The 14,946-nt window shown below is 42.5% G+C and overlaps 1 protein-coding gene across 13 annotated transcripts in view; it reads left to right on the top strand.

Moving 5' to 3' along the window:
- SYT7 (synaptotagmin 7) overlaps window positions 1–14,946 on the top strand; it is a 771,057-nt gene that overhangs the window by 522,830 nt on the left and 233,281 nt on the right. For all 13 annotated transcript variants that reach the window (XM_077287911.1, XM_077287907.1, XM_077287912.1 and 10 more), the window contains exon 3: window positions 6,220–6,302. In XM_077287911.1, the coding sequence (XP_077144026.1) occupies window positions 6,220–6,302 (83 nt within the window). The remainder of the gene's footprint in view (window positions 1–6,219; window positions 6,303–14,946) is intronic.

The raw sequence follows: 14,946 nt of genomic DNA on the forward strand, positions 1-14,946 counted from the left end.
GTATTGCCAAAAATTTCGGAAATGGTCCGTGCTTACTCAGTGGAATGAGTGTGCTCTGGCCGCAAATTTCAGAAATGGCCTTTCTGAAGCCATTAAGAATGTGATGGTGGGTTTCCCCATTCCTACAAGTCTGAATGATTCCATGGCGCTGGCTATTCAAATTGACCGGCGTTTGCGGGAGCGCAAAACCGCTAATCCTCTGGTGGTGTTGTCTGAACAAACACCTGATTTAATGCAATGTGATAGAATTCAGACTAGAAATGAGCGGAAAAATCACAGACGTCAGAATGGGTTGTGTTTTTACTGTGGTGATTCTACACATGTTATATCAGCATGCTCTAAACGCCTAACAAGGGTTGTTAGTCCTGTCGCCATTGGTAATTTGCAACCTAAATTTATTTTGTCTGTGACTTTAATTTGCTCATTGTCTTCTTACCCTGTTATGGCGTTTGTGGATTCAGGTGCTGCCCTGAGTCTTATGGATCTGTCATTTGCCAAGCGCTGTGGTTTTGTTCTTGAACCGTTGGTAAATCCTATTCCTCTTAGAGGTATTGATGCTACGCCATTGGCGGAAAATAAACCACAGTTTTGGACGCAGGTAACCATGTGCATGACTCCTGAACATCGGGAGGTGATTCGTTTTCTTGTTCTGCATAAAATGCATGATTTGGTCGTTTTGGGTCTGCCATGGTTACAGACCCACAATCCAGTCTTGGATTGGAAGGCAATGTCTGTGTCAAGTTGGGGCTGTCAGGGAATTCATGCTGATTCCCCGCCGGTGTCTATTGCTTCCTCCACTCCTTCGGAAGTTCCTGAGTATTTGTCTGATTATCAGGATGTATTCAGCGAGTCCAGGTCCAGTGCTCTGCCTCCTCATAGGGACTGTGACTGCGCCATAGATTTGATTCCAGGTAGTAAATTTCCTAAGGGAAGACTATTTAATCTGTCTGTACCTGAGCATGCCGCAATGCGTTCGTATATCAAGGAGTCTCTGGAGAAGGGGCATATCCGTCCATCCTCTTCCCCTCTTGGTGCGGGATTCTTTTTTGTGGCCAAGAAGGATGGATCTTTGAGACCTTGTATTGACTATCGGCTTCTGAATAAAATCACTGTTAAATTTCAGTATCCTTTGCCTCTGTTGTCAGACTTGTTTGCCCGGATTAAAGGTGCCAAGTGGTTCACCAAGATAGATCTTCGTGGTGCGTACAACCTTGTGCGCATTAAGCAAGGAGATGAATGGAAGACAGCATTTAATACGCCAGAAGGTCATTTTGAGTACTTGGTGATGCCTTTTGGGCTCTCTAATGCTCCCTCAGTGTTTCAGTCCTTTATGCATGATATTTTCCGGAAGTATCTGGATAAATTTATGATTGTTTATCTGGATGATATTCTGGTTTTCTCTGAAGATTGGGACTCACATGTGGAGCAGGTCAGGATGGTGTTTCAGGTTTTGCGTGAGAATGCTTTGTTTGTTAAGGGCTCAAAGTGTCTCTTTGGAGTACAGAAGGTTCCCTTTTTGGGGTTTATTTTTTCCCCTTCTGCTGTGGAGATGGACCCAGTCAAGTTCCGAGCTATTCATGATTGGACTCAACCCACGTCAGTTAAGAGTCTTCAGAAGTTCTTGGGTTTTGCTAACTTCTACCGTCGTTTTATCGCTAATTTTTCTAGCGTTGTTAAACCTTTGACGGATATGACCAAGAAAGGTTCTGATGTTGCTAACTGGGCTCCTGCAGCCGTGGAGGCGTTCCAAGAGTTGAAGCGCCGGTTTACTTCGGCGCCTGTTTTGTGCCAGCCTGATGTCTCACTTCCCTTTCAGGTCGAAGTGGATGCTTCTGAGATTGGGGCAGGGGCCGTTTTGTTGCACAGAGGCCCTGGTTGCTCGGTAATGAGACCATGTGCTTTCTTCTCTAGGAAGTTTTCGCCTGCTGAGCGGAATTATGATGTTGGCAATCGGGAGTTGCTGGCCATGAAGTGGGCATTTGAGGAGTGGCGTCATTGGCTCGAGGGTGCTAAGCATCGTGTGGTGGTCTTGACTGATCACAAAAATTTGATGTATCTCAAGTCTGCTAAACGCCTGAATCCTAGACAGGCCCGCTGGTCATTGTTTTTCTCCCGTTTTGACTTTGTGGTCTCGTATTTACCAGGTTCAAAGAATGTGAAGGCTGATGCTCTTTCAAGGAGCTTTGTGCCTGACTCTCCTGGAGTCGCAGAACCAGTTGGTATTCTTAAAGAGGGAGTTATCTTGTCGGCCATTTCTCCTGATTTGCGACGTGTGTTGCAGAGATTTCAGGCTGGTAGACCTGACTCTTGTCCACCTGATAGACTGTTTGTTCCTGATAAGTGGACCAGCAGAGTCATTTCCGAGGTTCATTCCTTGGTGTTGGCAGGGCATCCGGGAATTTTTGGCACCAGAGATCTGGTGGCTAGGTCCTTTTGGTGGCCTTCCTTGTCACGGGATGTGCGGTCATTTGTGCAGTCCTGTGGGACTTGTGCTTGAGCTAAGCCTTGCTGTTCTCGTGCCAGCGGGTTGCTCTTGCCCTTGCCTGTCCCGAAGAGGCCTTGGACACACATTTCCATGGATTTCATTTCAGATCTCCCGGTGTCTCAGGGCATGTCTGTCATCGGGGTGGTATGTGATCGCTTTTCTAAAATGGTCCATTTGGTGCCTTTGCCTAAGCTGCCTTCCTCTTCTGATCTGGTTCCTGTGTTCTTTCAGAATGTGGTTCGTTTACACGGCATTCCTGAGAATATTGTGTCTGACAGAGGATCCCAGTTTGTTTCCAGGTTCTGGCGATCCTTTTGTGCTAGGATGGGCATTGATTTGTCATTTTCGTCTGCCTTTCATCCTCAGACTAATGGACAAACGGAGCGAACTAATCAGACTCTGGAGGCTTATTTGAGGTGTTTTGTTTCGGCAGATCAGGATGATTGGGTGACCTTCTTGCCGTTGGCTGAGTTTACCCTTAATAATCGGGCTAGTTCCGCTACTTTGGTTTCGCCATTTTTCTGCAACTCTGGTTTCCATCCTCGTTTTTCCTCGGGACATGTGGAGCCTTCTGACTGTCCTGGGGTAGATTCTGTGGTGGATAGGTTGCAGCAGATCTGGAATCATGTGGTGGACAACTTAAAGTTGTCACAGGAGAAGGCTCAGCGTTTTGCCAACCGCCGCCGCGGTGTGGGTCCCCGACTTCGTGTTGGGGATTTGGTATGGCTGTCTTCTCGATTTGTTCCTATGAAGGTCTCCTCTCCTAAATTTAAGCCTCGCTTCATCGGTCCTTACAAGATATTGGAAATCCTTAATCCTGTGTCCTTTCGCTTGGATCTTCCGGTGTCGTTTGCCATTCACAACGTGTTCCATAGGTCTTTGTTGCGGCGGTACGTTGTACCTGTGGTTCCTTCTGTTGAGCCTCCTGCTCCGGTGTTGGTTGAGGGCGAGTTGGAGTACGTGGTGGAGAAGATCTTGGATTCTCATCTCTCCAGACGGAGGCTTCAGTATCTGGTCAAGTGGAAGGGCTATGGTCAGGAGGATAATTCCTGGGTGGTTGCTTCTGATGTGCATGCGGCCGATTTAGTTCGTGCCTTTCACGCTGCTCATCCTGATCGCCCTGGTGGTCTTGGTGAGGGTTCGGTGACCCCTCCTTAAGGGGGGGGTACTGTTGTGAATTAGACTTTTTGGCTCCCTCTTGTGGTTACTAGTGATATGACTCTGGGATTGTCTTTCCTCAGTTTGGCACCCACCTGGGTCGTTAGTCCAGGGGTGTTGCTATATAAACTTCCTGGATCCTTAGTTCAGTGCCTGGCATCGTTGTAATCAGATCCTTTCTGTTTGCTCCTGTCTGCTGGTCCTGGTTCATGCAAAATTAAGCTAAGTCCTGCTTCTTTGTTTTTTGGGTTATTTGCTTTGCTCTTATTTTTGTCCAGCTTGTACTAAATGTGATTCCTGACTTTGCTGGAAGCTCTAGGGGGCTGGTGTTCTTCCCCCGGGCCGTTAGACGGTTCGGGGGTTCTTGAATATCCAGCGTGGATATTTTGATAGGGTTTTTGCTGACCATATAAGTCATCTTACTATATTCTGCTATTAGCTAGTGGGCCTCTCTTTGCTAAATACCTAGCTCATTCTTACGTTTGTCTTTTCCTCTTACCTCACCGTTATTATTTGTTGGGGGCTTGTATCCAACTTTTGGGGTCTTTTCTCTGGAGGCAAGAAAGGTCTTTCTTTTCCCTTCTAGGGTTAGTTAGTTCTCCGGCTGGCGCGAGACGTCTAGAACCAACGTAGGCACGTTCCCCGGCTGCTGCTATTTGTGGTGCTAGGATTAGATATATGGTCAGCTCAGTTACCACTGCCCTATGAGCTGGTTTTTTGTGTTTGCAGACTTAGTAATTATTTCTGAGACCCTCTGCCATTGGGGTCATAACAGAGTAGATGGTGGTCAGATAGAGGGAAAAGAGAGGTTGTGAATTGAGATATGGAGCAGAGACGGGTGAAGACCAGGTTTAATGTATGTCCTTCTGTGTGGGTGACTGAGGAGGACCACTGAGTAAGTCCAAAAGATGAAGTAAGGGACAGAAGTTTGGAGGCTGCTAACTGGTGTGTGTCAATGGGGATGTTGAAGTCCCCCATGATGATGGTGGGAATGTCAGCAGACAGAAAGAGAAGGAGCCAGGTGGAGAACTGCTTAATAAAGGCAGTGGTCGCATCCTGAGGTCAATATATGATGGCCATTTGAAGGTTGTAGGGGGAGTAGATGTGGACAGAGTGGACTTCAGAAGAGGGGAGGATAAGAGAGGGTAGAGGTGGGATTGGGTTAAAGGTACAGTTGGAAGAAAGGAGAAGGCCCACTCCTCCACCATGTCTGTTGCCAGGGCGATGAGTGTGTTTGTGAAGTGGAGGCTGCCGTAACATAGTGCAGCAAGGTAGGCTGTGTCAGAGGGTGTCAGCCATGTTTCGGTGATGTTTCGGATGTGCCTCTATGATATAGAGAAAGAGAGAGACAGCCAGAGATTCTGCCAAGACATCCAAACATTCAGGGGACTCTTCAGGACTGGTACCAATACATCATGGCTCCATCACAAGGGACACAGATCTATCATTCAATGGGAAACAACCTAGTGGCAACCGGGTCTGGTTGGAAGAATACAGATCTACTCCATTGACCATCGCTGAACCATGGATACTTTTTGGAGGAAGTCAGGATTGGGACCCGCTGGTCGCCTGGCTCCATGGAGATATTCGGAGAAGCCAGGTTGTGACCCTTGGGTCAACTGGCCGTGTACCTCAATGGACTGTCTTCTTCCTGTGGGGATTCCTTAACAGGCAATCCATGCATGTGTTCAGGTTGTCTAACAGCCTTAAATCGTGCAGCTGCGGAGACAAAAAAATAATCTACGATTACGCCCAAAATACCCGGGGAACACCCGAGCATGCTTGGAAAACTCGAGTAACGAGCACACTCGCTCATCACTACAATTTTTACATAGATCTTGGAAGGATTGAGCGAGTCAGTTTTTAGTCACGAGATGTCATAGGCCTAATGGAAAAGGGAAGAATTAGCTGGGTAGAAAGGGAAAATGAGCAATTGTAAGTACATGGTGCTATATAATATGACGACTCCAATATATTAAGAGTATAAAAACTTTGATAGGAGTGCAATTTCAGGGATGTTTACATTTAGAATAAAAGTGAGTGGCCTGTCTTTGGATAGGATGAAGGTATACTTGTCAGTGGAACACCATTTACTGCCTCATCTAATAAGGTTTTACTAGGATTATTTCTATGTCAACCCATTTTAGTGTTTGTAGCTATGCATTGCAGTTACATAAGTACAATAATGGCATACTTTTTATTTTCAGAAACTACACATTTGTCATTAATCAGATTCAAAAGATTAGTTAAAAATGTTGAATTCTGAATGATGGAGAATGTTGTCTTAAGGGTATAAAACTAGACCGCTAATTCTTCTGGGAAAGGTGCAGCACCTCAAATACTAAAAGTAACTATTTAATTTAGACCATTCAGTTACTCAACATTTTTCATATAGGTTGTTCTGCTTGTTCTGGTTGGAGTTTATTGGCTTAATAATGTTTCCTTTGAATGATATTAAATCAAAAGGCAAACAGGGCTTTTGAATGTCTAGAATTGATAATTTTGAAAAACCAAGGAAATCCTTATTATAAGTTGTAGAATAAGTTTATTAACACATAATCTGTTAATATTTGTAGGGGAAACGCTACAAAAATTCTTTGGACACAGTCGGGACCCCGGACTCCAGTCGCGGAATCCGCAATGAAAAGAAAGCTTTAAAGTAAGTATACTTCTGTTCGGAATATTTTTTTGATAACAGTGCCTTAAAAGTGTGTGGAAGAACCTAAAAAAAAGAACCAGTCTTCCTGAATGACCTTAAGCATGCCCAGTCATAGGTTGTGGAACAAACCTAAATGTCTTTCCCTATTGTGGTAACACATCCCCTTCCCCGGTCCTGAGAGCGAACATTGACCATTATGACAACCCCAATAATCCCTGCTTCACAGCTTCACAGACACACAACCTCCTGGACAACAAATGTGCTGCATTTGCAGACAACTTCATCCCATTCTGATCACAGGAGAGGCATGAAATTCCCAATTTTCACCCACCTGAGGCCTAGTAACATTTCTAGAAATCTTCTGTCTCCAAATACTAAATCCTCCACATTACATCCCAACAGGTATTCAGAGTCATTTTCATGTAGATACACGCATTTCTCTGCTCTGAATGGGTCATGAAACCATAATTTTTAATGTGACCGGTATGATAAAAGTGGTTGTGCGTTTTCTTTACTGATCCAAGAGTCCCTAGAAATCCCCGACCAATTTTATTTAAACATTTGTCAAACTTGCAGAAGAAAAAACTAAGCCTGGAACCGTTTTTTTTCTTCTCCATCCCTTAGTATTCTAATTCCTTTCCTTGCGAGCTGATATTTTTCTCCTCCAGGTTTTTCTTTCTCTCGCCAACGAAGTGGAAATTAGAAAAAAAAATCAATCAGCAAAATAACATTTTTTTTTCCTTAACACTTTCCATTGAGAGCTTTTGTTTCTCCCCCTGCGAACATAACAAAAATATTCTTGTTATCTTTCCCGACACCGAGTACGGTGTACAGTATTTAATCGGCTTTTGTCTAATCTTGGCTGATGCCACTTTTCCTTTCTATACGCATATGGATGTTTATATTTTCACATAATAGGCTTTGCTGTGTATTGAAAACCGCTATAATATTATTCTGGGAGAAATGTAAATGTTCTTCCATCTGCTTCTTCATTCTTAGGAGTCTGGACCTTTTGTTTCATTGATTTCAAGAGTTTCCTTTGTTATTAAAACTTGGATTATGAATTAGTAGAGAGTTCGTAAAATATGGTTCCAACCCCACGGCTTCATCATATATCTGACGGCACCGCTCTGTGCTCTTTATAGCATAAGAAAGTGGATTGTTATGACTGAGAGCAGGGGAGATATTTATCTCACTCTTCGTTTCCTCATAAAAATGTGTTGTTGAGTTTTCTCGGTTCCTGTGAAATATTCTCTAGCTCAGTACTGAGCTTTGTTAGAAGATAAATCACATGGAGAAGACTTTCAGTACTCAGCGTTGTCATAAGTATGAAGGGATAATCCGTTCTGATTTTCAATTGCTTGCTGGTCTCAGTGTACAGTTTTATTTAGTGGACAGGCAGTCCATACTGTAGACCCGTGCATCGAGGCTCCCAACGCCTTTACTCTTCAAGTAACTCCAACTATATATTGTAATAATGAACTGTTGCCTAGTCGTGCCTTAGTGTTTCATTTATGGAGGTTACAAGTATTTTAGAAATTGTGGTCTGTTGCCATTTTTTTTATTCTCATATTAACTACACCCCGATAGGACCTCCGTTGGGTGGACAATGCTTTTTGCATCAATATTAGCGGATCAGGCAAAATGTAATGTTCCTTATTATGCTCTGATCACGGAGCATAATAAACGTAACATGAAAAAAAAATCTTTATACTTACCTCTCCGTCTTCTTTTCTCCCCACCATCCCCAGTCTGGTCCTCTCCATATCTTCAGATCATCACCGCTTATGCTAAGATTCCCCGATCCTCTAACATTGAGCAGAGATGTCTGGATTTGATGGGGCTCATGAGGGTTCTGCGCATGCACAAACAAGGTCATGGCGCATGCCGTGACATCATGACAGAGTGACCTTTCGCACAAAATCCTCTCGAAACCTCATTAATCCCAGAAGTCCCGGAGATTTCAGCATGAGCAGAAGCAATCTGAAGATGCACTGAAGAGCAGACGAGGGTCCAGAGAGGTGAGAAAAGGATTTTTGATTTACATTTTTATGGTCTTTTGCGATTCTTAAAAATGGTGGCCAGCCGCTTTAGAGATTTACCTTACAGTAGGCATCTGGATATAGCGAGTGTCAATCAGAAAATATCTGTGGCTTCTGTGTGAGTTACTAGCATGCTCGGTGCAGAGGTCACTATTCAGGGAGGAAGAGGAGGAAGAAGGGGCTGAGGTGTCCTCTTCATTTGTTGTCAATGGGACAATCCTGTGTTATTTCCTTCAGTTTTATAATACAAGTATTATCTATTATTGCAGTACAGTCCTTTGATGAAACTAAGATGTCCTGCCTCCAGTGTACACAAGTGACAATGTCAAGCCAGGGACTACCGCTGCCCAGTGAGGAATCTTGGAATATTTGACTTTTTTAATCTAAGAAGTGAAACAAAGCAGTAGAAGGGAATAGAGACATAGATTTGTATGTTATTCAGTATCCAGACCAGTCCTTCCAGAAGGTTGGAGTGCTCGTTGCTCCAGTGTTTTCCTGTAGCCTTCTCACTTTTCAGAACCCATCCCTCCACACTTCTTCCATTGTCTCAAAACATTATTTACAGAAATAATTTGGAAGTATTTGGTGGCACCTTGAACTCTTTCAGGCATCCTTTTTCCTTGGACATTCAGAAACAGTTGTAAATTGCAAGTCTAAAGAAATCTTTTCATCTTCTTACATAATAAAGCCTTTACTTTTTTACTTTAGCGGGGCACCATGGACCAGGCACTAAGCAATGAGCTAAATGGACATATCTCATCTATGGAAGATACCATAATCAGAATACTTACTAAATTATTACTTATTGTCGTTCATTGCCTTTAATCACCCAACACCGCATCGGCTATTACAGCTTGCAATGTGTAAAACAAACTTGTTCATGCTAAATATGCCCTGAGTACAGGAAACCTTATATAATTGAGACATTAGACACCAAAAATGAATCCTCAAATATGAATCACTATGAAAAGAGAGTTTCAGACGGCAGTGGAGGTTTTATTATGTAAATCCCTTTTACTGGACCTTAATATTCAGACTCATTTTTTCACCATTCAGCAGAATCCTGATATATGAATTGTATGGCATGTATGTTATAAATCCAGGTTTTTTTAAAGAGGAAAGTTATCTTCTAAAATGTCATGGACCCCAATCAATCATGAAGATCAAGAAACCGTAGTACTCTACAGAAGGTACAGCAGTGAGAATTGATCCAGAGCCCCTGCAATTTCTATCTTTCCAGCTGACCTACAAGACTAGATGTCTCCTTGCCTTCGTCCCTTACCATATCAATGCTCTTGATGGCCATATATAAAGAAGACACTTAATGATTCAATATATTAAAGCCAACCTCAGGTCCCCAGCCAAGATCTGGACATGCTGAAGGTGTCTCAGGAGCCATCTACAGTGGTGTAACTTGAAACTCGTGTGCCCCAATCCAAAATCTCCAACAGGGCCCTTAACTGTCATGGGTCTGTAATAGTAACGGTCTTCTGAAAGAGGTCAAAGGTAGCTTTTTGTGCCCCTTAGGTTCCAGAGCCTGGGTGAGACTGCCAACCTTGCACCTATTATAGTTACTCTGCTGACCATCAGTAAATGATCTATCACATCTGCGGAATCTGTGGAATTACTGAATCAAGAGATAGGTGGCCACACAAGTGTTTGTTGGGTAATTCCCACCTAAACTCTATACTTTCCTATATGTATTTACAAGATAGGCCACTGTTTCATGGGTGTCTGAAAGCACTTCTCCCATAAATGCTATGGAAATCCAAAGCACAGTATTCAGTAATTATAGCTTCATAGTTTTTAAGATTGAAGGTAGAGCTAAGTCCATCAATGTCAACTTATGCCTTAACAAGGTTATCCAGAAGAAGGCTGAAACCCCATGGGGCAGATGCTAATAGTTCAATATTAGGGGAAAAATTCCTTCCCGACTCCACATACGGCAATGAGACTAGTTGCTACAATAAGACAGAACCCCCAGATTTTATACTCAGTGGTAGCTTACACTATGGTTTTAAGAATACCCCTTTAATATTTATATCTAAATGTGTGGGTTTTATGTATAAATAATGGACGACTATGTCCAAAACCAGCCCTGCTTCACCCCTGACAGTTCAATCCCTTGCCATGGATTTAGAAAACAAAGATTTTCAAGGTCTGTTCATTGAAGTCTAAAATATCAAGGAAAGGAAAATCGCTTCAAGGATGAATTTCTGTTGTATTATTTGCGCTGGGAGGGAAATGTGATGATGTGTGGTCTTTGTGTAGTGGCAGACTCAATTATGCATTGTAGGGAGACAGCTGTGTATAATAATGACAGTGTACAAACTCATAAATTAATATTCACCGGATAGACGCGCCGAGGCTGTGACTGACTGCACAAGGTTCTTCATCCAGCAGCATTTTGACCTAATGGATTCCTTTAAAATCACTTCGATGGTTTTTTAACCTTTGGATTCGTAATGATTTTATGCTGTTTTAAATTGAATTTGACCTATGAACTTTATCCAAGAAAAGGCATAAGTGCCTAGATGTTGGGAAGGACAGGCAAAAGAGTCAGCTTCTGACTGGTGGAGCAAGCTGGCAGCAAGCAAGGTCATCGTCAGGCCTAAAGAGTAGCCATAATTTTAATTTTCTTTTATTTTTATGACTCAATAGTACAGGTAAAAATAAGAAACTTTGTAATATATCTCATTAGAGAAATTCACTTATTTCTCCTCCTGTAAGTGAAGAGAGCAACAACTGCATATTAATTAATTTGTGGTGTGGGGCTGCCTTACAGTTGCTCTTTCTCCTCTTGAACTGATCATTCATTCTCAAAATGTTCAATTCAAATTTGTATTCAGTGATTACAGACTTTCCCATTACTGAGATAGGAGATGACAGTTGGTGCTCTGTTGTGAACTCTGTTTTCAGGCTCCCTCTTGTGGTCACTGGTGGTATGGTGTGACTTTTGCTTTGGGCTCCCCCTGGTGGCTTTGTTATCCTGCTGGTCTCTGGCTATCAGCTGGTTCGTTATCCTCTGGGAGGTTCCTATATAGCTCTGTTTTACTTTCACTTGTTGCCGGCTGTCGATGTAATCAGTGCTACTCAGATTCCTTCTGACTACCTCGCTCCCAGTCCATCCAGGACAAGCTAAGTTTTGTTTGCTCTTTTTTTGATCAGCAGTGTTTATCATGTTTTCTTGTCCAGCTTGCTAAAATGTGATCCTCTTGCTTGCTGGATGCTCTAGTGGACTGAGTTTCTCCCCACACACCATTAGTTGGTGCGTGGGTTCTTGAAATCTCAGGATGGATATTTTGTAAGGGTTTTTTATTGATCGCATAGACCCCTGCTCTATTTTCTGCTTTCTAGTATTAGTGGGCCTCTTTTGCTGAATCTGATTTCATCCCTACGTATGTGCCTTCTTCTTACTTCACCGTTAATATTTGTTGGGGGCTTCTATATCTTTGGGGATTATTTCTCTGGAGGCAAGCGAGGTCTTTCTTTCTCTTTAGGGGTAGCTAGATCCTCAGGCTGGCTCGAGACGTCTAGGAATTATTTAGGCACGTTCACCGGCTACCTCTAGTTGTGTTGGATAGGTTCAGATTTGCGATCAGTCCAGTTACCATCTCCCTAGAGCTTGTCCTTAGTTTATTCACTTGCTGGTCTATTCGTGATCCTCAGCCACTAAGGATCATAACAGTGCTCATAAAGTTCTATGGAACCTGCAGCAGAATGTCTGTCTCCGCCTCTAGCTCCTCCCCACTCCATAGAAAAGTATAGGCACCAGTAGTCATCTCCTCAGTAAGGAGGAAATCTGTCTACACTGAATATGGGTTATAACTATGAATTGAGATTGCACAGATTTCTCTGCTAAGATATTATAAAAAGTTGCTTATTTTCATGTGTACTATTGATTCATTAAATAATAATTAAAAACTCTTTATAGAATATCTACCATCAAAATTTGTATCCTCTCAGTATATTGCAGTCTTTCTATTATATAGCACTGTGTACTTACAATTACTCATTTTGCCTTTCTACCCAGCTCATTCTCCTCTTTTTCATTAGGTCTATGACATCACCTAATGAAAAACAAGACTATCTGAATCCTTCTAAGGTCTGTGCAGAAACAGGAGGTTAATTTTCTCTGCATGAGTCATCATTGCAAAAGTCCCTGGCAGAGGGATGGAGGGAGCAGCTGGGTTAGGAGTTGAAGCATTAATGACTCATGCAGAAAGAAGAGACTTCATGTTTCTACATGGAGCAGAGAAAAGAGAAGAATTATCTGGGTAGAAAGGTAAAATGAGCAATTGTAAGTACACAGGGCTATATAATATGATGACTGCAATGTATTAAGAGGAATAAAACTTTGATGGGAGGAGGAGGGTTTCTTTAAATATTTCATGAGGCAAGTATGGAATTATAGAAGACCCTTTGAAGAAGGCATAGACTCTACCCATAATATAATCTGTCGGGTCTATGAGTGATTTCTCTCCTAACAAAGACACTCAGCTAATATGAATTCTCACTATGGGCTGCATGTCACATTATCCTGTACATCACCTTTCCAATGTGACAGACGCAGCTGGAATATATTAGTATTAAGTGGATCCTGCATGTCCCCATCTGTGATTTCTGTTCTTGAGAGGTGATTTGACCTTGAAATGCATATTTCCCTGTATTGACCCACAAACGGCATGTTCTTGGATAGCACAGTGGGAGTGCAAGATCTCATTTTAGAAGATGTGAGCGCTGGGACACGGAGATTATATTTTGTACACTCACATTCCTTATTTCCCTACTGACATGATCTGCTTTGTCTTCTAAAGCACTTGCTGTTATCACTTTGCTCTGCTCCACCTTCTCAGTAGAGGCTTCTTTTGTTCCACCATGTCAATGCAAGAGTTGGGATCAGATATGGAGAGGTGAGAGTGTTCATGGGTGGGAATTGGAGTGTGTGGGGGGGTTATTAATTAGGCTATGATTTCTCGAGGCATGTGGATAAAGGACATGCAGCTGCCTTATAGCACATCGATCGTTTTTTTCTTTGTGTCCCTTGTGAAGGTCAAGCTGTCACTTTGCTCTGAATGTCTGCATGTCATCCAGGGTCTCATGCTAAGAGCTCTCCACAATAAGCAATCCCAGCACCTCATTTAGAATTGGAACCAAGAGTAGTGCACCCAGGGACAGCAGTAAACCTTAACCACCTCGCCTCCAGAGGGCCGTCAAGAAGGTGGCATAGTTAACTGCATTACTCCTACCTATCCGATGCAGCAGCAAAAATGGGCAACCACAATTCTAGGATGTATTAAGAGAAGCATAGAGTCTAGATCACGTGAAGCAATGATCCACCTCTACTCCTCCTTGGTCAGGCCTCATCTGGAATACTGTGTCCAGTTCTGGGCACATTTTTAAAAAGACATTGAAAAACTGGAGCAAGTTCAGAGAAGAGCAACCAGGATGGCGAGCAGACTACAAAGTATGTCCTATGAGGAATGATTAAAGGATCTGGGAATGTTTAGCTTGCAAAAAAGCAAGCTAAGAGGAGACTTAATAGCTGTCTACAAATATCTGAAGGGATGTCACAGTGTAGAGGGATCATCATTCTCATTTGCACATGGAAACACAGGAAGCAACGGAAGGAAACTGAAAGGGAGAAGACACAGATTAGATATTAGAAAAAACTTTTTCACAGTGAGGGTGATCAATAAGTGGAACAGACTGCCACGAGAAGAGGTGAGTTCTCCTTCAATGGAGGTGGTGAGTTCTCCTTCAATGGAAGTCTTCAAACAGAGGCTGAATAGATGTCTGTCTGAGATGATTTAGTGAATCCTGCATTGAGCAGGGGGTTGAACAAGATAACCCTGGAGGTCCCTCCAACTCTAATATTCTAGGATTCTATCACAAGTCGATGGAGGATGTATCAGAAGACCACAAGTGGTGCCGTGTGCTCCAAGACTTGAGCCGTGCACTGTCTGTTTTTACTAGGTACCATCTGCTACGAAATGAATTTCCAAAACAAGATGACTATCCGTTAGTAGGCAATGTTTAGAAAGAGTCTAGTGTATTATTTCCAAAGAAAACCTATTTCTTCAAATAAAGCTGCTTATAGACTGAACAGAATGACATATCGGCATGTGTACAAATATAAGACTAATCAGATGAGTAACCATGTTGAAACTGGCACAGCGCTTAGCGTGATGGCATTTGGAAAGAAAGCAGTGACAGCGAAATTGATTTTTTTTTCTTTTTTACTGCAATAAAAGCTGAAAAACTCCAAGATTATAATGCTTAGGTGATGCCAGGGGGCAGGCACATATCTAACAATGTCTACCCCGCTGTATGGCACAATGGGATTAGTAATTGGCACTTACTAGTTCCAAATGAGGTCGATAGCTGAATTACTGGGAATATTGAGTACTTTCCTAAAACATATTCATTATTGTGCAATGATTTGGAACGTAGTTACAGGATAGGTTCACTTTTTAAAATAATCTTAACAATAGCTAGAAAACCCAAATTTATACAGACTTTCAATATACTTTCATTAGCTTTTGTACTTGTCTTTTCTATACTTCCTTATTCTTAGTTCTTATGAATCCCTTAATTTCTGC

This window comes from Ranitomeya variabilis, chromosome 2, assembly GCF_051348905.1.
Source record: "Ranitomeya variabilis isolate aRanVar5 chromosome 2, aRanVar5.hap1, whole genome shotgun sequence".
In the NCBI taxonomy this organism is placed as follows: domain Eukaryota; kingdom Metazoa; phylum Chordata; class Amphibia; order Anura; family Dendrobatidae; genus Ranitomeya; species Ranitomeya variabilis.